Below are 27,067 nucleotides of genomic sequence, written 5' to 3' on the forward strand. Positions count from 1 at the left end.
GTCATCGGTCCTCCCGGTTTTAGACTGTGATGTCTAATATAGAGAATGTGGTTCTGAACGGCCAGAATTATCTGTGCATTTGGCATTGAGATTGCTTTTTTCGATCAATCTCTGTTCCCAGAAAGGTTTTTTGAGGGATTGGCTTTGAAGACGACTTTCATAGATTGACTGTGAAGCATAACTGATATACCAGTTGAACAACTTTGTTCATTCTCTGGTATTATTAAATTAAACTGCAGTTTACTAGCTTGGATACCCTTATATAGCTTCTCATCTAAGATATTTGTCCACCTTGTCGAAACATTTTGTAAATATTGTTTGTGATGACTTAATTCCAAACAGCAGGACTTTGAATTGATAATATTTGGCATTTGACATATAACGGACTCTTGCAGCGCCTTCAATGCCCTGGGCGTTCTCTAGGCCCAATTCTTTGCAGGTAGTGGCCTTGACTGGAAATAGCCCTTCAAGAAACTTTCACTGTTGTAAACCTTTTGGCCTTAGTTCAAACTCCATCCGCTTTAAGGGAGATTAGTCTTGTCTTCGCTCTAGTACCATTACAAAAGCAATGTCCTTGGTATGTTTAGACAGCCTTTCAGAAATGTACTTCATACTCTTGGATTTATCTGATTTGATGGCAGAAGATGTTGAAGTATGGCTTGTGGTTTTATAATTATGTTTTCGGCTCTGTAACCTTGTCAGCGGCAGCATTGAAAGTTTAAGATTTTTCAGTATTAACTTTGCTGAGAACTGAAGACGGTGGAGGCACAATTTCTTTTTACTCCTCCTTTTGCTCCTTTCAATCAGACGAAGGTTCCCCCTGTGTGTAAGGCGTGTGTTATGCATGTACACTTTGTCCAGGTCAGCTAATAGGTATAAATACCAACATCAAAGGTAGAACCTAAAAGGTGTTCTGCCCATTTAGAATTTAAAGAAAATTCATTTTAACATCACAAAAAAAATTCAAAAATTATAAACACCTGATTTTAACCAGTTGTCAAAGTTTTTTGTAATTTTGCAGGGGCTAAAAAATATTGCATCAAGGTTTTTGTCCCTCTTTGGTGCGCTGGCCTTTTCTTCCTGTCCCGTGCTGGCTACTGCTCCACCATGTTGAAAAGATTAAATTAATTATCCATTTGCGTACACGCTTCCGAACCCAGTGGTGGAAAATAACATCTGAAGACTATGGTCATTCAGTAGGGCATGGTGTGATTAGGGTTGACATCATCATGAGCCTTATTGACGCTGCCCATTGTCAATGCCCAAAATAAAAAAGGTTTTGCTTTTTCAACGTTGTTTCAGATCAAACCACTAGATAGTAGAACAATGCATAGCTTATAAATCCTGAATAGGGTCATCTTGCAAAAATCTGGCTTGTCCCTGCATATCCATCAGACATAAATCTGTTTCTCTCCATCACAAAAGAGTAGAGTCCTGACTTCACGTCCTATTTGTAGGTCATGAGTGAAGAAGGGCTGAAATTATTTGGTAGCCAACTAATGAAAAAAAAGTAAGAGACTGAAGGGTGGTGAAAGGAAATGTGTGATGCGAGGAAGGTAGATGAAGGAAAAAAGGTGCTAGCTTTAGGGCAAAAAAAGGTGAGTGAAGAAAGAAAGGGGCGAAGGGAGGATGGCAGAGTAAAGAAGGGAGGCAAAACAAGGAATGTGGGAAAAGGAAGAGGGTGAAAGAAGACAATACCAATGAAGGCAGGCAAAGGAGCGAAGTCAAAGACATAATGGAAAGTGACGAAAGAAGATGAAGGAAGGAATGAGTAACTAAGTAGAAATGGAGAAAGGATATAGGGAAAAGATGGTTGCAGGAACAAAGGGTTCATGAGAAGAAGAGAGCAGATAGGAGGAAATATCTGAATGGAAGAAGTACAAGTGCTGAAGGAAGTGAAGAAAGGAAGCGAAAGGAAGGAAGGAAAATGGTGGAATAACTGAAACATAGAAAGGGCAAATGAGCACATGAAGAAATGGAACAAAACAGAAATAAGAGGGAGAACGGAGGTGTGGGGGCAAACAATGCATGTAGAGTAAAAAGGGGATAGAGGAATGAGAGAAGATGAGAAGGTGCTATTGGTGAACAAACAACAAGAATGATAACCTCAACAGTGTAAACTTACAGCCTCCGCACTCTCCAGCACTGCCAAGATAAAGAACACATAGCGCTGTCCGACCTCTAGGGCTTTGTTCAGGTACCCATCATGCTGTTTCATGTCCCCCAGTGTGAAATGAGGCGGCAGCTTTCGGAAACGGGCAGCAATGTACGGTTTTGCAGTATCTAAGTGCCGTGAATGTCGAAGACTTCGGCGTTGGAGTCTTCCAATATCCTGGATCAGCTTGAAAAGGAACAAAATTGAGCTTAATCAGTAAGTTGCATCAGAATGCTTTTGGGGTAAGGGTAATAAGAGTATGCAGCCATTGAGAATGTAGTGCTGCAACAAAGAAATTAATCAAGATTAAACCAGGAATTTAGATATACACAAACTCCACCACAAAGATAAACACCACAATTGAGAACCAATGAGCTCCATGGAGCAATCAACAAAACCATGGAGAAATCAGGAAACACAATAGAAAACCAATATCATCACTGCCATTTCCAAACTAAGTACAGCACCTAAAACTGGCAGAGAGAAACAAACACCATCATGACCACGATTAATAATCCTAATAGCCTAAACTTGCAACAAAATCATGGCTACTGCAATATACGAGCACCCCATAGAGTGAATGAAAACGCTATGCACACTGCCCCAGAGAAAGCTGAAAATGGTGAGTAGTCCCTGCACCACCATGAAACAGTGCTACAGAGAAACTCAACACACCAAAGATAAATTAGAGTAAAAAAGACTATAGACCAAGTAAATCAAGGCGATGAAATAGACAGATGGCATGGAGGAACAAAGATGTTCATAGAGCTTGTCTTGTACAAACAGTCTGCACAATCCTGCCAAAGGAAAGTTTGGCACACCATAAAAACAGAACATGTGGGAATTAGCAAAAACAGAAGATGAGCTTTCTTGCATGGGGGCAACAGGGGACAGCTGTAGCCTGTAAGAAAGGACACTAGCACAAAGGGAAAAACCCCTAGCTTGGTGGAATACAGGCATGTCCAGTCGACACCACCCATGTGTTTTGCTTGACATATGCGAAAAGTTTAAGAAATAGTACCTGAATTTCCCCTACTGGTATAGAAGTATGAAACTGGAAACCATTAGATTTGGCCCCACTCACCTCACGTCCCAGCAATCATACTAGTTAACTGTACAATGAACAGACTCACCTCCTCCAGATCCATCTCTTCTGGGCTTCCCCATGGGTTCAGGAAATGTCCTTTGGACTTCTTTAAAGGCACCACCACAATATAATAATTTCTGAAGATGGTGAGAGAAAAGAAGAAATAAAGAAGAGCACTAGAATGACTAGTTGGAGCCTTGGAGACAACATAGAATGTAAGTCGCCCAATATGATGGCTAGCTGGGCTGGTGAACAGAAACTTAAGTGACCACTTGTTTTACAAAGAAATACCTGGATCGACAGCGCTGGGCAGAGGAGAGAGGGTGAGACACAGAAAGATGCAAGGAAACAAGGAGAGTATAAGACATAAAACAAAATAACAGAAAAAGAGACAAGATTGAAGGAAAGAGGACAGCAGAGACAGTGAAGGGAGAAAGAAAACAGTGAAAATGCAGAGAAAGATAGAAAGTGAGGGACACAGGAAGTGAAAGCACCCAGAATATAGCTGGGCCATGCACAATGGCATGCTTTCAGTTGCCTTTCACATACAGGGCCAGGAGAGCCTTGCTTAAACTTGTGCAGTAGACTGTGGCGAAGACTACAGTGTCTCCGTTTTTTTTGTAACATCATGGAATGGAATATGTCGCTCCTTAAGAATACAAAAAAGGATGGTAACATGTAATTTTTCTCAGGCGGTAATTAATGCCTATAGATTCATTTGAACATTTCTGGTTGTCTGCTGGTGCACATGACACATTTTACTAGTTTTCTGCAGATTAAGCATTTTCATGTGTGCCAGTTAGCACTGAGGGGCACATATTAGTTTCTATATTGTGTGGTGTGATGAGAGGGAATATCTAGTAAAATGGACACTGAAGAAGTGTAGCGCAGATGAATTTAAAACAGTGGTAGACGCTTGTTTTAGGAAGAGGTTGGGCTTCATACTCAGAGTACTTCAGCAGTTAGTCAGGAAGGATAGAGGGATTAGCGTGGCAGCTAGCTCACTTACATTTATTTAAGGGACGCATGGATTGCAGCTGGGAAAGGTGGAGTCAGATTGGAATGAGGAGGCAGATGATGGTTTCAGCATAGATTAATTGTATTTAGATGAACTGGATTTAAGACTTGAGGAGTTGAGGAGTTTTAAATGTGTTTACATGCAGAGAGATCAGAGTCTACAAACCCTCATGTTGAGGCCTCAGAGATGACTTTAGGTTTGGGGTATAATTCCAACCTTGGGGGAATTGGACGAGGGCAGAGGCTAGGCTCAGCTGAGGGCTCCAGTAGGGATTTAAGGGGGGCTGAGGTGAGTGATTGGCATATTTATGTGGGGGGAAAAACACATGTATGAATAAAGATAAGAATGTGTGTTACAGTTTGAAAGAGGGAGTAATATCAGGACTTCATTTTCATAAAGGTTTTAGGTCAGAGTTGAAAGTACTAAATGTTTACGTTTGGCTGGGTCGAGGTTTTTAGACTGAATGATAGCATGGCAAAGGTTTATACTGGAGCGACAATAAGTGTTGGTTTAAAAATGGGCGCCATAAAATGGATGATTGTTGGTTTTGTGGGGTAGTTTAATCCAGGAGAGGTGTAGGCCTGAGGGATGTGCGCGTTTAGAGTACAGAGGTTTGGTGCGATGTAAGGGCCTTCGGTTGCAATAGAGCCTGAAAGATTTGTTGAACAGTTCTAGATTCAGAATGCGCATGACCACATACAGTTTAATTTGGGGATCTCAAAGTTGGACTACACTATAAATGTTAGGTTATACTGCAGGTTGGATTAACAAAAGGGTGAGGTGTATTGCTTACAAGGGGACATTTTGTAGAATTTAACAAGTAGTGGTGGATGCTGAAATTATGATTAGGTAGGTTGGAAACATTGAAGGTGGTGTTAACCTTGGGCTGCAAGAAAAGATAAAGATGACTGTCAGAAAGGGGGAAGCAAAAGAGTTGCTCACTTGTTAATGAGAAGCTTTAAGATCATAATTTACGTACAAATATGCAGGGTGATAGTAAATAATATTGTTTTAATGCTTAGAATTGTTACTCTGATTTCAGAAATGTAGCGTAGGAAAAGGCATATTAGAATGGTCATTGTACTGGGTGGGGGGAGGTGTTGTGCAAGGGTGTAATGTACACGAATGAATGAAGGTGTGCATTGGATATTGTATTCTGTCCACAAAACATTGTCCGCTGCTATTCACATATTGTGCATCGTCCCGGACTCTACTGCCTAATGCGGTTTAGTTTCTACTCTAGAGTTCTTTAGATGGTGGTCTGCTCCCAGAGCTTCCACGCATGCCTAGAAACGTATTCCACACCCATGCTCTGATGGGGATGGCCAACCGTTCTGCAGGACACTGTGCTTCCAGTCCAGGGCTTTCCTCCAGCAACTCATTGCATTTCAGGAGCTATATTGTTGATTTGGTTCAATCAATCGGTGGTAATCAAACTAACTAACTGATAACAAAGATTTGTAAAGGAAAAGCCCAGGATTAAACCACGTTTTAGATGTAGGCCTATGGGAAGGTTTAGGTATAGATGACGTTTATAAGGTTTGCAGAAAGAAATAGCAATTTATGTTGTGGGAAGGATTAAAATTTCAGTTGTGGGAAAATTACATTCTTGTTTAATTAGCGACAGCCCTATGCACAGAGTGAAAACCTAGCTTGTCGGAGAACTTACCGGACTGGCTCCGAAGGCTCTATTTCAGGTAAAAGCACCAAAATAGTCCCATCTGGTTCGGGCTTCCTGGTCACCACTGGTTTGAGTCCTAGCATGTTGGGGGCAGTCCATGCAGCCACGTTCTGCTGAAGACCACCCATGGAGTTTCCCCGGTTTGTCAGTATAAACGTGTAGTAGGTTTTGGGTTTCAAGTTAGTGATCAGCTTCTTGGTGGTTCGTCCATCTACCACCACATTCTGTCCGTTGTACTGAATCTGAAACAAGTAGAGCTTAGTATACTTTTCTCTCTCTTGAACACAACTATATAAAGCATACTTTGGAAGGGGTGCTGTACCGCTCTTCTGTGAATACCACTGCCTTCGCAGTTCTTAAGGTGAAGGGTTTTAGGTTGTTACAACCAAGTAATATAATTATCAAGTAGACATCAAACAATCATTACTCGTATCACAGACCAGTATTGTGCTGACCAGCATTTTTTATTCAACACCAAACAAAAACACTGCAGATACTCAGTAGGCGATAAACAGTCACAGTCAATAACCAGCATTCATTGAACTTTATAGCCAGAAATAATGCTCTACACATAGATCTATTATCATACAACAGACAAATACCCAAACTTCAGTGTATCAGACGCATACTATGGTGCTTGCAGATCACCAATAATAAGTGTACGGAAAAAAAAAGACCTGACACTTTAGACAGCATAAAACGAAAGTACATTAGCCACTGACTTTAGCATTACACGTGTAGGAAAGTGCCCCTTTTTGTCATGACCACTCCCGCTTTTTGTCACTAGTACCGAAGGTTTACGGCTGATGTGCACTGGATCCCTGCTAACCAGGCCCCAGTGCCAGTGCTCTTTCCCTAAAAACAATGTAAATCGGTCGAATTGTGTCACTGTTGGCACACACTTAGGCACCATTGTAAGCCTCCGTGTAAATGGTGCCACTGGTACCCAAGGCATGGGTACTAAAAAGGGTGCGTAAGGGCTGCATCACGTATTATGCTGCTCTAAGGGACCCTTGTATAAATTGCATGCAGACTGCCATTGCAGGCTGTGTAACATGGTGCAAACAATGTGTGAAAACACGACAAGGCACACTTACTGTGTGCCATGCCAAAGTCACAGCATATATTATATGTAAGTCACCCCTACAGAAGGCCTTAGAGTCCTAAGGCAGGGTGCACTATTTTGTATGTGAGGACATACCTGAATGAGCAGATATGCCCCTGAGATGTCAAGTTATATTACTCGATATGGCAAGTGAACAGGGAAGCCATATTAAGGTATGTAATGGGCACTGGTAATTACGGGTTACCCAGCTCCAAAATGGCTTCACTGAGACCTATGGCATTTGGTATCAACAACCTTGTCCTAATAAATCCATGCTGAATCCCGTATTGGATGTATTATGAAAGGCACCCAAAGGGCACCGTAAAGGCACCCTCTGAACCCTACTAGTCTTGTAGTGTGCTGACTGACTGGTCTCGTCCAGCCTGCCACCACAGCCGAGTTTTTGACCCCTTGTAGGTGAGAGTCACCACTCTCTGAGGTCAGGAAACAATGCCTGCTCTGGAGAAGGTGTTATCACCTCCTCCAGCAGGATGGCTAGTGAATCTGCATACCAAGGCCAGATGCTTCAAAGCATCTGCCACCTTTAATATGCAACCCTGGCTTCCTCCAGACCTGGAGAATGCCACCCCCTGCCCTGAGGCACATTTGCCACCAGGACAGGCAGTTTATTAGTTGTGCAAGTAGTTGTGTTGCACCTCCAGGCTAGTCACACCCCTAAGGTGGTCTACCTGATGTGCTCCACGAAAGAAGGGTTCCACTATCTTGTTTTTGGTGGAATTAAGAACTTTGGGATAGGGTTACGCCCACTCACCACAGGAAGTAGTCATTTAGAGGGTGTAGTGACCTCAAGGGTACATAGCCCATTGGCTACTACCCTTCAGTCCCCTTAACGCTCCTAAATTTAGTATTTAGGTGGCCCCCTGACGGCAGGAACTCCGATTCATCTGTCTGAAAAAAGAAGGGAAAAAAAAGAGCCGAAGACGTGAGAACTGTGGACCAGCACTTAAAATCTCAGAGACAACTAGTCCAGAAGTCCCCTTGGGGGTCTGTCCAGCACTTCATTGACCCAGGGACATCTCCCTTGGAGTGGAGGATTCACTTCGCTGAGCCAGCAGGCACCGACCGCATCTGCCCCACACAGCGTTCTGTCGACCCCCGGTCCCACCGAGTGAGCAGAGCCCCAGAAGAAGGACTTTGAGGCTCCCACAGGTCCACCCCAGCTCCCCATCGCATACTGAGCCACTAGACCCTTCAGGAGCCTCCCTGCACCAACACCCAGGTTACCAGAGCCAGTTGCAAGCACCAAAGCTTGTTTGTGTTCAGTCGGACCGCCACCAAAACTTACCTGCACATCGAGGGACTTTGAGAGAGGCCAGCTCCACACCGAGAGTGGCCCTGCTATGTTTTTTTCCCTCTCCTGCAGGTACACCAAGAACCGTGAGAGCCTCTAACTCAGCAACACGCCAGACAAAACGACTTTTCACCTGACCTCCTCAGCCTGGGCTCAAGTAAACCGATGGTGTCTCTGTGGTCCTGAGGAACTCAAGAGCCAAGCCCCCTGTGGGTTCTGACAGCCCGGACTGATCCCCCAGTCCCCAATTGCAGCCTTTTTCTTACAGGTCCTGTAAGTCGTCTGTAAGTGTACCTATGCAGTGAATGTTTCTCCCATAGGATAACATTACTGCGTTCGAGGCTCATTCCTCACATTCGACAGCTGTCATTTTCTACTGTTATTACTCAAAAAATCGATAACATCTAAAGAACTTATCTGACTCCGATGATCTTGGTGTCTAAAATTATATAAAATCAGTGTTATTTTTCTAAATTGGTCTCGAGTTTAGTCTTGAGTGTGTGTCTCATTCATTGACTCTGTGTATAATAAATGCTTAACACTACCCTCTGATAAGCCTGAACTGCTCACCCACTCTGTCACAAAGAGAGCATTTGAGATTATTAATTTAAGCCATGTAAGCCAATAAGTGTCATCTGCACTTTTTAGGTAGTGGACCTCATTTTGGTACACAACATAAAATGTCAGCTTTCTACGACATGCAACCACCTGTTTGTGTATTACAAGCTCTTGGGGGCACTAATGCAGATATCCAATAAACACCTGCACTGAAGACACATAACAGAAACATTATTTATGGGCATTAAAGACACCTAGTAATTTGTTTAGCACAGGTCACAGGGTTAGCATTGTGGACCCACTGCAGTAGAGCTTCCACAAACCAAAGGCCATTAAAGTGGACAACTCACACACAACACACTGAAAACACTACAGTCCTGGACTGCAGACATGAAGTATTAAAAGTACAAAATATTCACTCTGGAGATACTGAATGCACAGTTGACACACAGCCATTGCAACTAAGCATTAGATCGATCAACACTGATGCACTGAAAGTCCAGCACCGTGGAAACCCCTCTGCACTGATTCACAATATTTCGCACCACCCTATTGTCTCTTAGTGTACAACCGTGATCAATCTACTTACTTTGTAAGGCGTTGGGGAATTGTAATTCTCAGGAAACTCCCAGCTTAAGAGAACAGACGTCTTCATGACCATCTTCACCTTGAAATTTTTGGGTAAAACTGTTGGCAAAGAGCCAGGGAGGTAACAGACAAGCAGAGGAAAGGTAATTAGATACATGAGAAGTATGACCTGTGAATGATGACCTAGAACAGAACCTGACATTTTTACAAAACCCAGTCTAAATCACATTTATGACAAATGAAAGACAAGCAGCACCTGGATAACATCAGTAAAGTAGGATTTACACCAACTCTTGTGTCGCACTGTCCTGTAAAACACATAGTAGTACTATGCCCTGTGCAGCGCTGTGTGAGAAAAGCACCACCACAGCTAACAGACAGATTATGGGTGAAAAAAGACCAAAATCTCACTTCTCTCTGCCCTCAAGGAAATGGCAGTTCAGAAAGGTACTTTGGTAAACATGTAGTTGGGAGTGGGGGTTAGGAAGATAGAAGATGCCTTACGTAATATTATGCTGCTGCTTTTCACGCGAAATGTAACGCAAGCGCTGGATGTCATGGTTATTGCAAGGGGCAAGGAGCTAGGCTGCTGAGTATAGCGGTCATGATGATGGTCGGTCGATGAGAAAATCATTACTGCAAAAGGGCTGAAGAAAAGGCTCCTCCCACCTGTAATTGGACTGGTCCTGCCAAGTGCCAGTCAGAAGTGTCTGAACTCAACTTGAAGGAAAGTGAAAGGAAGACTTACCTGACAGAGGTGGTGAAATTCTAGTGCTAGGAAACCAGCACCCCCTTGAGCAAAGAGGCTGCAAGCCACAGCATGGGTGCTGCTGGTTTTCAGCACCCCACCTGAATATCTCGGTTAGAGAGGAAATGATATGCCCTACCTTGGTCCAGGTGGAATGTGCGGTACTGGATGACAGGGCTGTATGGGCCTGCCCCTTTACTGGTGTGGGCTCTGATTTTGACATCGTATGCTGTGTTGGGTTTCAGCTCCCTCAGGACGTAGGAACTCTCCGAGGAGCTCAGCTCTATCTCCTCGGGGTTGCCAGGAACACCAGCTTCCCGGTAGGCCACTGTGTACTTCTTGATGATGCCGTTCCGCTCTGCAAGCACCGGTGGGGACCAGGTAAACTGGATGGACATGGCAGTGACATCACTAGAGTCAATCTGTGGGAAGCCCTTGGGCACATCCTCAGGGATGGTAACATTCATTAATGCTTCCTCCCCAAAGCCTGCCCGGCTCTTGACTGCCAGTTTGAACATGTAGGTGGCACCCTTGTGGACATTGGTTACAGTGTACTTGTCGTCCAGGGCTGTGAACTCCAGTGTTGACAGAGGGTCAATGTCCTGCCGCCCAAACTGCAGCCGGTAGCCCAGAATCTGAGTTTCTGACTTTGGAGGCTCCCACTGCACCATCAGGCGGTCCTCCAAAGTCTGATGGACGGACAGAAGAGGTTTGCCAGGAACTGCAAAAGATCAGAACAAGAAAGATCCCTCAGTATTAGACAAATGTTTACACACAAGAACTAAACAAAATCAAGATGAAAGCTCACAACATTATATGCCAATAAGAACCAATTTTTGGAAGACCGTTTCCTGAGCCCTAAGGTTGCTACTTGCACCTGTGAAGACTCACTGGGCTAGCTTAGCTTTCTGCTGCGACAGAAGAGAGGGCAATGTGGGACTGTATAGCGGACTACTTGCTGGCTGTAGATCGAAGGACCCCTACGTCTTGTTCTCGCTTCCCACCTGATCACGCTTTGTGATCTGGGGATAATGAAAAATGGGTGGAGCACAATGCAAAGGAGCATTCCAGTGGAAAAAATTAATTTCAAATCATTTGGTCTCTTTTTATTTATTTGTATATGTAATTCACCCCAAACCTTCAATGTACAAGTGGCACAAGTACGAATTCCAGAATTCACTTTTTTTTAATGATATCCAGGTATGAAAACCTGCTAGGACGTCATTGGCGGAGTGGCCCCTATTAAGGCCGAAGACTAACCTGCTTTTTAAATGTACTAGTTCTGCCTCCAGTAATCATACCAACCAACTGTAGTATTGAATAGAATCTCATATTGGAATATAGGGACTACTGATAAGTGGACATGTTACTTGGAGACATGTTTTTAGAGCTTTGCTACAGGAACAATGTCCTTTTGTTTCTTAATTACTCTAGAAGAGAATTCAGTAGTTTTAGTAGTGGGAGGCCCATCAAGGAAAGCACAGCCCCCATTTGATATTTCCTGAACTTTGGAGTAAGTAGGAGGGACTTGCAGAGGAATTAAGGTTTCTGGGTGAAATGTACCATTTAGCTGTTGTAGAGAAGGATATCCTTTTCTTATGTAGGACTCGATTAACAATGATCAGAAGTTTGTAAAGGTTGGTTAGGTTTGCTTTAACAAACTGTGTCGCTGGCCCTGTTGAATTATGCAACTATGTGATGGCCTAAGAAATGTTATGTTTCCAAAAATAAGTTCAAATAGATATACTCTGGGTGACTGCCATTAAGTTTATTAATTTGCAGTGAATACGAGTCAAAGCATCCCAGAGCCTTGAATGAAAGGAATTATGTGGTTTGTATTGTTTGTTAGCCACAAAAATTCAGCAAGGAGAGTTCCAAGCTGAGGAAAGTCAGCAGTAACGTAAAGCCATTTTTGGGGGCAAAAAGTCAAAATGATAGGGAGAAATAGACACAGATTGACACCCAGGTCTTAAGTCAAGCAGCATAGGCATATTTAGAATAAAAATCATGAAAACAACAAGAACAACACACTAGAGTACGTTTTGATTAAGAATTCAAACAAAATAGAAATAAAAACCTTCGAATTACATTAAAAATATTCTAGGAACTGAAATGAAAAAGTACCTATTTAAAGTAAAACAAATACGTTACCACAATACCTAAAATAACAGGAATTGAAGTAAACGATTCAAAGGGGAAAAAATAGAACATCGATTATACATAAGAAAAATGGTTGTGCATGTGTGTGCTGTATTTCATTCATTACCAAAGGTGTGGAAGAAGCTGGGAGGACAGGGAACATGTGAAAATAGGTATACTTGATGTTAGTCTTGGCATCTTTTGGCGTGTTTCCCCTGAGTTTTTTGCTTTCTGACCTCCCGGTTTTAACTCTGTGTTTGCTGGCATAACGTTTCTGCGCACTTTTCACACTGCTGATCAGTGGTTAAGTGCAGGTGCTCCTATGGTAAATTGTGTTATGAATTGGTGTTTCCATGATTGGATGCTTGATTTACTTGTCAGTCTCCAGTAAAGGCCACTACGGGTGCCGGGGCTTGTGAATCAAATGCTACCCTTGGGCCTGCAGCACGGGCTTGTGAATCAAATGCTACCCTTGGGCCTGCAGCACGGGTTGTGCCACCCACGTACGTAGCCCTAAAAAAGGTATCTCAGACCTGCCACTGCTGAGTCTGTGTGCAGTCCCGACTGCCATGTTAACGCAGCCCGTGCCCACACTGGTCCGTAACTGAACTTTCCCTTTTCTTACATGTCAGGCGCCCCTAAGGTAGGTCCGAGGTACCCCGATGGGCAGGGTGCATTGTATGTGAAAGGTAGGACATGCCGGGGTGTGTGGTGTGCCCTGATAGTGAATGCAGCCAAATTCGCTCTTCTCTGTTGCAACGTCACCCCTTCCCCGTAGGATGGATCAGGCAGTCAGTTTATCACAATGTATAAACAAAACGGGCCCGGGGAAGTAGGTAAGGAGATGTAGTTTAGTATGCCTGAACTCGGAATCTAAAGCCGCAGCTTTTAGTGAATGTACCCTTTCCATTCTGAGTTCATAAAGGCCACTTCTAGAAAGTGGGTATTATTTTGCCCGGTCATCCCTAGTGCCACTGTTGGAATGTGGATTGCCAGTCTGGGGTTGGAGGACAGAAGGCTGGGGAGCGGGTATGGCTCCAGATAATCTAAGTAGGTCAGGAAAGGGCCGGATAGACCTGGGCTACGATGGGGGACAAGGGAGGAGATTTCCTTGTACCTCAAAGGGTCTCCACCTCCTGCCAGGAAATCACACCATAGAAGTCCGAAATGGCACTGGCCGGGAACTGACACCCTCTGCCTGGAGGATCAAAGGATTTTGTGTACAAATACTGGGGCCCGACCCCTGAACTTTAGAACTCATCTGGATCAAGAGGACTGCCAAGAAGAAGAGCCGGAGAAGCTGCGAAAAGGAACGACTGCTTTGCTGGGTGCTTGGCTGGGCTGACCTGCAGCGGTTGCTTCTGTCTTGGGCAGTGAAAGGCCTGGACTGGACTTTCTGCAACCTAACTTGTGAGTCTCTCCAAGGGCTTGAGGTGGAGCTTGCTCCTTATTCACGAAGTCTCAGGAACAGCAAAGACTTCAAATTCTTCGGCCCGCAGCACTTGGGACTGTGTTTTGTGCTGCAACCCGAAGAACACCAACTAGATGAAGTCTACGACGCCACAGCCGTCTCCGTGTCCTGAAGGCACCGTCGCAGCGCCACACCGCAACCCTCGTCTCACCGACGACGCCTGTTGACACCGCCACCGAGCCGATGCTTGCACCGTGACCTGTGAGCACCGCACTCCGCACCGTCTTGCTTCATGAGGACGCCTTGGCCTCCCCGACGCCGCTCCTCCACGCCGAAATCGATGCTGCAGCTTGCACCGTGGTTCGAGGGCAGACTACAGTTCATCAGCCGACAACATCGCTTCAGCAACGACTACGCCACTGCTTGCACCGTGACCTGCTAGCGCCGTGACGAGCACCGCCTTCATCTCGCACCGCGACTCTGGTCTCGCGGACTAAGTCATCTGACGCCACCACCGAGCCGCTGCTCGCACCACGACCTGGGGGCGCCACACGCCGCACCACTGCCCCTCGCACCGCAGCAACCGACGCCTGCCAGTGCCAGCGCTCCGGATTCCACTAGAGAGGAGCTTGACCCGCAACACGAGTGACTTCAAGGGCCTCCACACCCTGCATTTCTCACAGGTACTTGTTTGCGGGTCTTCCCGACACCGTAGCTGGCCCCCGACCAGCCAGAACTGTTGGATTTTGTTGTTCCCGACGCTGTGGTAGCCGGGACGGAGCTATCCACACAAGGAGCCCTTTTTAATCAGCGTATTTTTGGAACTGTGAACTTTTAAGAATAGTATTGTGGATTTTAATCGTTTCTGTCTTGTCTTAATTATATAAAAATATTGGATATTTTTCTAAACTGGTGTGGTGTCCTTTTGTAGTGTATATCCTATATTACTGTTGGTTATGGGCAAATGCTTTACACACTGCCTCTAAGATAAGCCTGGCTACTCGTGCAAAGCTACCAATGGGGTGAGCAGGGGTTATTTTAGAAGTGTAATGCCCTTATCCTGACTAGAGTGGTGGTTTTTGCCTGGCTTTGACCCACACCCTAGCCTACCAAAAATCCCATTTCTAACACTTGACAAATAGTTGAAGACATGATCAAAGAGGAAACATGTAAAGTGCGGGAGTCGGAGTGGTGCGAGATGGGGGACGAGAATTAGAAGAAAATATCATGAAAAAGGAAGAGAAGCAGAGCAGGTACCTCGCCAACAAATAGAGATGAAGGTGGTTGGAGAGCCTTGACCGCAGGAGGCGGAGAAAGAAACATAGTAAAATAGGTTAAGCGTTGGACTACACGCATCCTAAAAAAGATGAAGAAAGAGGAGGAGACTGACAACTTTGATGTGGAGGGAAGATGATACACTGCATATTGGAGGTAAAACTAAATGGCACTAGGGACCCCTGGTTGTGGGGGAGGAAATCATCCTGGAAAAAGTGCAATTTTTCAAGTTGACGTTCTGAAACTTTATAATGCTGTTCTAAAAGACAATTTTGAGCAAACAATTCATCAGGGTTGTCACGTCTGTGTGTGTATCTGGTATTTCTCCAGTATTAGATCTTTCCTAGATTCACATGCTTGAATCATTCCCCATCGTTGAAGTGGGAGTCCCACTTCGATGCCGTGGAATGATTAAAGCATGTGAAACTATTAAAGATTTCAATACTGGAGAGCTACAGTTAAAGGTAAGTAACTTATTTTCTTGCACAGCACATATGTTTCTGAAATGCAACAGGTCACAGTAGAGAGCCAGAAGCAAAGATACAGCCACTGGAGGGTTAGCTGGGTTCTGTGTACATGATTATTTATTATTTAGATAATACTAAAACTCTCTTTGAATATTATGTACAGATAATGCAGCCACAGATCTGCATCTGTACGGGAGAGCGCTTGTTTACACTCCTGCTGCACACCTTTAGGTGTATCCTGCAGGTCTCAAGTTCAGATGCTTTGAGACATGGACGACATTTTACGCTTCCAAAGTTGACAAACTGAACATCAATGAGTTAGGGGATAAGATGGCACTGGTGTGACCTACTGTGTTGGACATAAGCCTTCCCAAAAGGCAAACATCAGATATAGTGTAATAAAATTACACATATGTACAAAATTACAATCCCTTCGAACAGAGCCTAGGGAGGATGGATCACCAACACCATAACCACTGTAATCTGAGAGATTCTGGGTGTAAGAAAATACAGGCTTCAGTACAGTGTAATAATAATCCACCCATAACAGTGTATTGCCTTTAACACATACTTTTCCCAACAAGCTGGCCAGGCCTACTTGTCTTGTCATAACTTTTCATCATAAATTAATTACACCAAAGGAACCTGACAGAACTTTTCCAAGTGAACAGATAAGGCCTGTAGCATTTACCATTGGCTTGACACTGTAACACGGGCCTAGTGAAGTGTGCATAAACTGGCAACCATCATGCCTACAGTTATACACCTACAAATATACTCAGTATTAAAACTGGCACAAAATTATATAAACCTTCTCAATAGGTCCTGATAAATCATCACAGTGAAAATGATCTTCTCACGGGGTTTGTTAGAATGGTCGACAGACACCAAAACCCTCACCTACTATGGTATTCTGTAGGATTATGTGTCGAAAAATACCTTTATATGGCCTATAACCAGACCCACGGGAGTTATGCATTTATTTGCATAGTTATGGATTGGCTGCATTTGCCACAAAGGGCCATATGTATCATACTTCCGTTTAGCGAATTCCAAATAGCGAATTTTAAGGAATCGCTGTTTGGAATTCGCAAAACGGTATGTATGTACAAAATCGCTTTTCAATAGCGATTCCTTAGCATTCCTAATTTGCGATTAGCAAATTGCTAATCGCAAATTACCCATTCATTTCCATGGGCCAGGAGGCCCATAGGAATGAAAGTGCAATTTGCGATTAGCAATTGGCTAATCGCAAATTAGGAATTTTTTCAAGGGTGCAGGGGTGTCTCAAGAACACCCTGCTGCACCCCTGAAAAAGACATTTGGGGGCATATGGCGCACATACATGCCCTAAGGGCATGTATGGGCGTCATATGCACCTTTGTTTTTTTTGTAAAAATGCTTTTTGAAAAGAATTCGCAACTTACCACCAACTAGAAGTTGGTGGTAATTTGCGAATCCTTAATGGCAATTTTTGAATATTTTTTGTTTGATACATTGCATTTAAGGAATCGCAAAATTTGCGATTCCTTAAGTGCAATCGCAAAATAAGGAATAGCAAATTTTGCAATTCCTTATTTTGCATCAAACATGTTTGATACATACCATTTATCTAATTAGCATTCGCAAAGGCCGAAATTCGCAGAATTTCGTCCTTTGCGAATGCTAATTAGCTTGATACATATGGCCCAAAATCCTTTATCTACTAAACAATCTGCAGATTTTAGCAAACAAAATTATTTCCAGCTCAAATAGATCAAAAGTTACTAAAAACATTGTGATGTAAGCACAGGGGAAGGCTTTTCACAAAAGTTGACTGGTCACCTTTAAGTTGCATATTGCAGTATTTGTTGTTAGACTGATACTCCTGAGGGGATTTGTTTTCCCAGACAGTGATACCATGAGTTAAAATGACAAAATAATGACGTAATACTACCACAATAAGTGCCGCATAATTTTCCCTTTCTTGTTGCATAATTTAGCCAACCTTGCTGCATAATTTGGTCTTCCCCTGCCACATAATTTCAGTGACCCTGCTTATAGCATAGTGGGATAACAATCACTGTTAGGGGCCTATTGGCTTAAACAAATGCTTTCCCAAATAAATAAGCCAGGCCTGCTGCATGTGTTGTAATCTTTATAATAAACAGGCTAGACCGACGGCATCTGGCTTAACCTTTCCCAAGGCAACAATCAGGCCTGCAACTGTTACTGTTATCTTGTCACCATAGCCTATTCAGACCCACCATAGTAAGCTTTTTCACAATGCAACGATCAGGTACACTGTCCTAAAATGAAAAATGTATAGTTGGGAAAGCAGAATACGGTCTCTTGTAAGAGGGTCTGAAATGGATTTTCATAGTGCGAATCTTCTGTAGCCATGGTTTGTCAGAGGGGTCATCCAGCAGCAAAACCCTTGCCTACTACAGTAATCTGTGGGATTCCATGTAACAAAATACCAGTCTGTCAGCTTTAATACAGAGTGCTAACAATCCGCATTTAAATGTCTATTGACTTTAACATATGCTTTTCACAATAAATACGCCAGGCCTACTGTCTTCATCATAACGTTTCATAACAAATAAGCCTGTGACCTTTATCATTGGCTTGTCACCATAACCAGCTAAGGCCTACTGTGTTGGGCTTGATCATATCCACAAGGCAACCATCAGCTATATCAAAATAAAATTAGTAAATATGCACAGATTACGCCATTTTCTACATAGCTTCTTCCGATATCAGATCAACCCAGTGTTATGTTGTGCATTTACCTTTATGTTACATAGCCTCGTGGTAGGAATGTTTAGTAGGAATGCTATGAGGTAAGAGAGAACGTGGAATGTGGATCTTGAGAGTGGGGGCAGTTGTGGAGTTGTAAGGCTGTTAGATAGCCGCTCCCTGGCGCTCACCTGTTATTTTTAATATCTAATAAATATATATCTTTATACATATACCGGCCTCATCATTACAATTGGCGACGTTGGGACGTTTTGAAGTTGGACCCGGATTTTTACACGACTTGGAACAGCATCGTTAACGATTTCGGAATCGCCGTGAAACGCTCACCTGTTATTTTTAATATCTAATAAATATATATCTTTATACATATACCGGCCTCATCATTACACCCAGACACGACGCTCTCTGGGTTCGTGCATCCAAGTTAAATTGCACAGCGCTGTTTAACTGAGGGGCTGTGGAACTGTTTTTTTGTTTATTTTCCAAGTGTTCTTCTTAGGCTCACTGTCTGTGTAGACTGAGTGATGCTTCTTACAGCAGGCAACCCTGGGGCTTGCTCCAAGTAGAAATACCCAAAGTATGGCCACAGTGAAATGTGAAATTTGAGCACCTGGCTGTCTTAAACCTTCCTGAACGAGCAATTTGGGTCAAAGACTGGCAAGTTTTAGAAACTTTCTCACCTTGAACAACAGCAACTGCAGACCCTCTTGAACTTTATAACATCAGATTACTGGAAAATTACAGAGAGGATTAAGGCAGGATCGATCATGGGTGGATTTGTCAGACTGAACTAAGTTGGAGGACCGGTGGCGACAACAGCATGTTTCGAAGTCAGTTCTTTCCATCTTTGTACGTCTGTGGGAACCGGGAAATGATAGAAATTGGCACAGCAGTCTATCGTTTATTCTTTGTTCGATGAGTTGGGGAAATCGTTCCCCAAATGGCTAAAATCCACATTGGCATTACAATAGAAAAATCAGACCTCTTATTGCAGAAACTGGCTATTTTTTAATCAACAGAATGTGTCTGTAATCACCCAGCCTGAGACGCTTTACATTTACAGAAAAATATTATCTGAAGACTGCGTGGTTTATTTTGCAATTGTTTCCAGCGCTACGGGAGGACTGGTGTTAATACAGTATTTAAATTCAGCCCCCAGCCTAGAGTGACAATGAACGGCACCCAGGGGTGGCTGTGAGATAAGAGCTTCACCGCCACCAACAGGATCCTGCTTTTTAAGTAGCTGTTTGCAGCTGGAGGAAATTGGGTTTTGGGTATTAACAGCCTTTCGTTGAAGGAAAGAATACACGTAAAAAAAGAAGAATACATGCAATAACTGGAATGGAAAAAAGAAGGCAGGAATATAGGCACTGCAAGACAAAGGCAGAGAATTTTCATTAGAAGATAGAAGCGGCAGGAGGCCGACGGACATAGATCAGTGGGTTTATGTGCCTGCTACAGAAACTTGCGTTCAAGCTGCAAGTGGTAGTTACGAATCCGAGCGTAGTGGATGAAGCCCTTCTGTTCTCAAAGATGCTAGAACCATTATTTACCGTGCCTTGAAAAAGTAAGACAGTGGCAGCGAGCACTGGATAAAAATGTTATTATTGTAAGAAACAAAATCATGATTGTGAAAGCAGAAGCGAGTTAGCAATAGGACAAAGTGAGGAGTGGAGGGTAAATAAAGCAGACATTAACTTAGCGGGAAAGAGAAGAAATAAAACTAAAGCAAGTAATGGAAAATTGGATGGACAAGCATTGGCTAACCCATTGAGTCTCGCCTTTTGACCTTTTCGCTTGGCCAAGGTTTTCAGCAAAATGCTTTTTGATGAGGCTGGACATCATCAGCAAAACAAAAAGAAAATAAATAACATACGGACATGACGAATGCGTACACATCATGTAAGGTATCAAATGGGAAAAGCAGCACACAAGGGAGAGTGCAAGTGGGGAGGTTAGCAAAAAGAAGTACTGGGGCTGGTATTTGAAGGCAGGAGCAGTACACAAGAGAGAGCTGGAAAATACATCCACTCAAAGTGGGATTAAAGACAGAGAAAAAAGTAGTTGCCTAAAAGGGAGCAGTGGAAGGGATACAACACAGGCAATGAAAAGAGGTAAAGACGCTATGCTCCCAGCAAGTGACAACAACAAGAAGAGTAAGGCAAGCAGTCAAATTAGAAGCAAGTAAATAAAAGGGGCAATAGAACTAATTAATGGTAAGCAATGGGCGGGCTCTAAGCCCAGTTTTTTCCTATTATGCATATAAAATTACTGTGGTCAGAAAAGCTACTATTTTTCCAGTAGGCTTAGGGCTGTCACTTTTTACACTATGCTGCTGTTGTTATCAATGCTATTTATATATTTCCATTTGGTACTACTGCTATCTCAGAGGCCACATATTTCACACACAGCCCCACTGACCCCATTCCACTTGAGAATCTATGTACGGCACTGCTTTTTCATCAGACCTTTTCCAGATACATTTCACCCATGAACGAAAAACATAAAATGAAGGTTAAGTACATCCCCATTTCTTACAGAGGATCCAGTATTTAGCATGAGCACCAAGAAGAGCCATATCATGTTCTAAAGCAGGTTTCTCTGTCAAGTAGCTGCTGAGCTAGTGGCTGCTCTCCATCTACCTATAAGGGGCTCTCCTGAGTGCAGCACAGCTTTCTAAATTAGCAGCTTTTGCTTGGCTGAAATAATATACGTAGGTCAAAATTTCAAAGAGTGTATATTAGATTAAAATATGTGTCTTTTCAGAACTCACGTTTCCCAAATAAATTTAAAGTTGATATTTAAGGGATAAACTATGTGCTGTTGTAGGACTTTTAACTAATATTTTTACCTTGCTGAGAAGGGCATTTGAGCTAGGTTGTTATGTATTACCCATGCTAAGGCATTCCAAAGTGTCGAAGCTTTTCTTATATTACGGCTGGCAGCCGTGCCTGGTGTACGGAGGTGATCACTGCCGCTAATCTTGTATAGGGTGGCCACTAACGTAATCTTGTTTGGATGATTCCTATTACAACATTGATATTAGTAGCTTGGGATGGCTTTTATTGAACATAAGTTTGGAGTCCACTGGCGATCCGAGAGGGCCTAATCCATGTAATATTTAATGACAGACAATGCAATTTATTCTCATTTCATTAAATGTAAATGTATCTCATTGGCTGTCCTGAAATTGTGACATGGATTCATTTTGTGTAGACAAAGACTGGATACCCAGCTCTAAAGGCATCCTTGCTTTAAGTGTGACAATTTCTCCGACTCCAAAACGAGGTGTCCCGTGACTGTAGTGGCAGAGCGACTGAGGACAATGACCACAGATGAGATTTGCTTCCTTTCCAATGCAGTTCTATGATGACAGCACTGAAACTTGGGAATCAGTGAGAGTCAAATACCTTAAAAATGAATAGAAATATCCACAGTAGAAGAGAGCAAAAAAGAGACTCCACCACGCGCCAACCCGCATACAATGTGATCTAGAGCAGCACATACGAGAAACCAAGTATTTCTGATCCACATCACAGTGGCACTCAATATAGCGACGTATGAAAGATGCCACAATAAAAGCCAGCGACCTACAGGTTGTACACTGATCCAAGGAAGACGCCCTTAACTAATTGAAATATTTTAGTTGACCATTAGCATTTACACCTGAGCGCTATATAGGCGGTATGCCTTATAACAGTTCCACATAGAGAATGTTTGCTTCCTTGCTACGTAGACCCATTCTTTCTGACTAGTATCTGTATGATACATACTTCATTATATAAAGTGAAACCTCACTTCAATGAAAAATGCTCTTAAGCCAGATAATGTGGACCACGCTATACAAAACTGAACATAAAAGACTTGTGGCTGCCTAGAATGCTCTTTATGCATCAGTGGTGGGGACCTTTGAAGCCGCCCCTTGCAGCTATGCGGAAGGGACTGTTTGGTACACAAACTGCATCAGTGATGAAGACGCCAACGTGAAGATAACTTTAGTCCGGTCTGTGGAAAGGATAATACAGGAGGCTAAATCAGAGTGATTGGTGAAGCCCAAGGACTTTTGTGCGACACCAAATCCCATTTCTACTAGGTAATCCATTTATGGTAGTAACTAAACACGAATCTGAAGATTCTTCGAAATCCTGCTTGTATCCTGCTTTCCCATTCTGCTGCTATAGCAATCCCTGGATTCATTGATGCAGAGGACAACGAAATTGAATTCCCAGGTTGCTAATCCGGTCGACCTAGAGGCTTCATCTGAAATTTCCTGGTAGGTCACAGCCTCCGACAACTGACATCACCACTGTGAGCGACGATGCATCTGCCGCCTGTATTGTCTTCTTTAACTCTTGTCATTAACTGTGTCACATCCTCAACTACTGCTGAGGCCCGTTTACATAAATGTGCATTCCACCAATGCTGCCATCAGTGCGTACTTCTCACAGTACCTCTTCTGCCACCATTGCATTACATGCCATACCTGCTGCCTATGGCGTGTCTGCTGCAGATTGCACTTTTGCTGCAGTCCATGCCATATAAAAATTACAGAGTAAACTACTTCTACATATGCTATATGTTAGTTAGTCCCACCGCTGTCGCCAATACCATATTTTACAGTAATCTTAACTAAAGCCATCATTGCCACATAGTGTAAAGATAATACTGCTGTCACCAGCACCATATATTTAACAAAGATCTACTGCTGTCACCAGTTACCATATATTTTACAAATCATACAACTGCTCCCACCTGTGCCATATACTTTGCAGATAAGTACTATAGAGTTGTCACCAGCGCTATATATTTTACACATAGTGCAAATTGCTACTACCAGTCCCATAAACCACCAATAGTGCAAATTGCTACTACCAGTCCCATAAACCCCAATGCCAAATACTTTAGATAATACTCACGCTGCTCCTAGAGCCATATCTTTTACAGATAGAGCAACAGCTGTTATCACTGCCACATATTGTTAAGATAATATGCTGTCAAGAGCACCACATATTTTTCTCTGTATTACAGAGTGGCTCGTGTGAAAACTGTGCTTTTTGGTAAATTTTTGTTGCACATGATATGCATTGGTGCCTGCCTTCCCCCCTTAATGTAGGTTATTTATCAAAGATGTAAGTAAACAAGAACGTTTTGTTTGGCAGTTTTATCCTTTAGGTTAAAAGGTATGAGTAGCTGTGATTCTTGTTCGCCCGTTTGCTGTTGAGTTGCATAACATAGACTGGTATGTTGTGATACAAGATGTGCTAACGTCTAACTTCTGGGGCTGTTCTGAGGGTTCTCCAAGTTAACAAATTGGAAGCTGAAGACAAAAATCTAACAAGGTAATGTACACTCTGCTGAAAGATACCACTTACCAGATTTAAGATACTCTACCTAATCATATTTGTTTTCTAACCAATATCTTACCTAGCCCCAACTTGATAGTTTGGAAAAATAAAAGCTATAGAGTACTAATTCTGTCAGAGACGTGATGTTCCTTTTGATGGTCAATGTAAAGTTGTGCATTTTGTACAAGGAAAGTTAAAGAAGCTTTCCAGGATTGGAGCGGAGGGGTGAAAATCACAAAGATTAAGGCTTTTTAGTGTTATCCTATTGAATTAACTCAAAGCAGGTAAACAGGATGATATGGTTGTGGGAGTGAACTAAGAACAGTGGTTTACAGATAGAGGTAAAAAAGCTATCTTGCTTTTGCATAGCTCTCTAGGGAATGGTAACGTTAAGCCAAGTATGCCTTCCCTCTATTGTTTACTTTTTTAGGATTCTGAATGGACTTAATGATGTGATCCATGCTCGATTGTTGAGAAATAGCACCAGAATTAGAGACTGTTACTCCACATGAAGCCCCCAGAACAAGAGAGAGCACTCTAGATGAGGCCTCAAGAACTAGCTGCATTCTAGAGATGCACCCACAGAATCAGGCAAAATACCTATGCGGCCTCCATAACTAGCTGCCTTCTAGAGATGCACCCGCAGAACCAGACACATTACCAATGAGGGCTCCAGAACTAGCTGCATTCTAGAGATGCACCCACAGAACCAGAAACAATACCAAATGAGGCCTCCAGAACTAGTTACATTCTAGAGATGCACCTACAGAACCAGGCACAATACCTATGAGGGCTCCAGAACTAGCTGCATTCTAGAGATGCATCCACAAAACCAGACACAATACCAATGAGTTCTCCATAACTAGCTGCATTCTAGAGATGCACCTGCAGAACCAGACACAATACCAATGAGCGCTCCATAACTAGCTGCATTCTAGAGATGCACCTACAGAACCAGACACAATACCAATGAGGCCTCCAGAACTAGCTGCATTCTAGAGATGCACCTACAGAACCAGACACAATACCAATGAGGCCTCCGGAACTAATAGCATTCTAGAGATGCACCCACACAGCACCAGACAGAATATCAATGAGGCCTCCAGAACTAGCTGAATTCTAGAGATGCACCCACAGCACCAGCCACAATACCAGTGAGGCCTCCAGAACTAGCTGCATTCTAGAGATGCCCCACAGAACCAGACATAATACAAATGAGGCCTACAGAACTAGCTGCATTCTAGAGATGCACCCACAGCATCAGACACAATACCAATGAGGCCTCCAGAACTAGCTGCATTCTAGAGATGCACCCACAGCACCAGACACAATACCAATGAGGCCTACAGAACTAGCTCCATTCTAGAGATGCACCCACACACCAGACACAATACCAATGAGGCCTACAGAACTAGCTGCATTCAAGAGGTGCACCCACAGAACCAGACATAAAACTAATGGGAGTTAGTGGCAATAAGTATGAGACTGCAAACATATCTAAAGCTTTAAAGGATTCCATGAGGCGATCCCAGCTCATAGCTATAGGCGTTTTCCGTAGCCAACGATATTCTTCTCTGCATAATGATCTGCTTTCTGCCAACCCCCATCGTCCCACCTCTTCTTTTCAGGGATGTAATGCAGGTGGATCTGCCGATTTCCACCTCCTGGTTCTAATTTGTTTGTTGGCTTTCCCTTTATAACGTTTCGGCGGCCGTGGGTAGGGACCCAGAAGGCAGCTTTCAGCCATGTGCCATGTGTTCCCTCTGACCACCTCCCTAAGTGCCCTGATAATCTCCGCCCAGTAGGTGGCGAGAGTAGGGCAGGCTCATAACATGTGCAACAAATCAGCGTCCTGTTCAGGTCATCTAGGACATGCCGCCATGACGGTAGGGAATATTAAGTGAGGCCTATGTTGCGTAAGGAAAGCTCGCTGTACTATCATTTATTGTATGAATTTGAATCTTGAATTACGGGAAATATGTTTAGGGTATTCAAGGACAGAGCGCCATGCCCATTTCCCATGTGGCCCGCAATGGCAACAGAGGCGAAAGTAGGTGTGTACGCATGCCTCGGTATAACCATCTTATTAAATGTTTGCCAGTGCCCATTGAATAAAATGAGTGGGCCACCTCGTGCGTTGGGGGTTCAGTCTCATTCAGAGCCTAATGCCGTTTTACATAGTGCACAAGGCTTGCATGCATTAAGACGGGGGAATCTGCGAGTCCCTGTATATTTATGAAACCGGCATGGTTGATCAATGTCCCATCACTTCATAGAGGAGTGTGGCTCACTGATTAGAGCGGCAGACCCTGATGCAGAGGTCTGGCCCGGGACCAGGGTTCAATTCCCGACGCGGCAGGGTACTGAGCCCAAAATGTCCACGGACTCGATAATTCTCGCCTCGGTGCATATTCTAATCATGGGGTCCTACGCTGCAACTCTGGGTAATAGTTGCTTAATCTCCACTACGGCGGCCCACCCGCGGCGGGATGCCTAGCTTTCACCCTGGGGATACCCAGTAGGGGTTATCACACAGGGAAAAGCCAGGACGGGTTCCCAAAGCAAGCGCCTTGATGCCTTCGGGTGATACGTGCGCTATATAAATCGCAATACATTTACATTTACATTTAGTGGTGACGCCTGCTTGTTCTAATGGGGACAGCCGACGTTGTGTGTGTGTGCCCGTGGGAATAGGAAGGCCTAGGAGTGTTATATTGGGGGCATACGGAGTACTCCGAGCAGTGTATTTTTAAGGCTGATTTCCAATATGTGAGTGCCATAAGTTATGTAATGCACCCTGGGCTCTCTTACGGGGCTTGTAGGCTATTTCATGCAGATTGTGGCCAGCCAGCCAGTCTACAGTTTTACCAGTTTGCGGTGCTGTAAATAACAGGTGTTAGTTTGCTAAGTTAACGGCACTCAATTTATCAATATTAGATGGATGAAGGACTCAGTTGGTTCTGCAGGGATTCTTACCTGTGATTGCAAAGTCCAAAAAGTTCTCAGCAGCAAGTACTCTATGTAGTGAGCTACCTGATTTCAAAGAAAGCAAATTTAAAACATAGATCAGCTTTCCACTCCCCCTACCACCGTACGGATTGGAGTTAAAAATAGTACATTAATTCAAAGAGCACAGAGTCTCAGTTAATAGCAATGTGAACAACTGATCGCAAAATTGAAGACAACTTCCCATATTTGTGGTGAAAGAAAAGAAATGAGATTTGCTTGACCGTTTCAGCATACCATAAAATTCAATGTATCTGTATATCTCAGATTTAAATGGATTAGTGCCATATTGGGACGTTGCATACTTGACAACTTTATAGCTAAGGGATGTGGGACAGTGCACAACAAATTGATATCTCAAAGAGATCTTTGCCTTAAAACGCAGAAAAGGCCACAGCTGAGGTACAGGATAGGGAGCTCGGAGACTTAGTTA

The 27,067-nt window shown here is 43.4% G+C and overlaps 1 protein-coding gene and 1 long non-coding RNA gene across 5 annotated transcripts in view; one reads left to right on the forward strand and one right to left on the reverse strand.

Moving 5' to 3' along the window:
• Window positions 1–27,067, forward strand: part of LOC144798606 (uncharacterized) — a 1,317,000-nt gene that overhangs the window by 233,148 nt on the left and 1,056,785 nt on the right. The gene's annotated exons all lie outside the window — the stretch shown is intronic.
• The window catches only part of PTPRS (protein tyrosine phosphatase receptor type S), a 320,940-nt gene that overhangs the window by 71,024 nt on the left and 222,849 nt on the right, over window positions 1–27,067 (reverse strand). For 2 of the 3 annotated variants that reach the window (XM_078669562.1, XM_078669563.1), the window contains exons 11-14: window positions 9,506–9,603; window positions 5,930–6,183; window positions 3,289–3,379; window positions 2,126–2,341 (exon numbers count right to left, since the gene is read on the reverse strand). In XM_078669562.1, the coding sequence (XP_078525688.1) occupies window positions 2,126–2,341; window positions 3,289–3,379; window positions 5,930–6,183; window positions 9,506–9,603 (659 nt within the window). Of the gene's footprint in view, window positions 1–2,125; window positions 2,342–3,288; window positions 3,380–5,929; window positions 6,184–9,505; window positions 9,604–10,391; window positions 10,974–27,067 lie in introns of all 3 variants that reach the window. The other variant, XM_078669564.1, reaches the window with a different exon arrangement.

Source organism: Lissotriton helveticus, chromosome 12, assembly GCF_964261635.1.
Source record: "Lissotriton helveticus chromosome 12, aLisHel1.1, whole genome shotgun sequence".
NCBI classification, from domain to species: domain Eukaryota; kingdom Metazoa; phylum Chordata; class Amphibia; order Caudata; family Salamandridae; genus Lissotriton; species Lissotriton helveticus.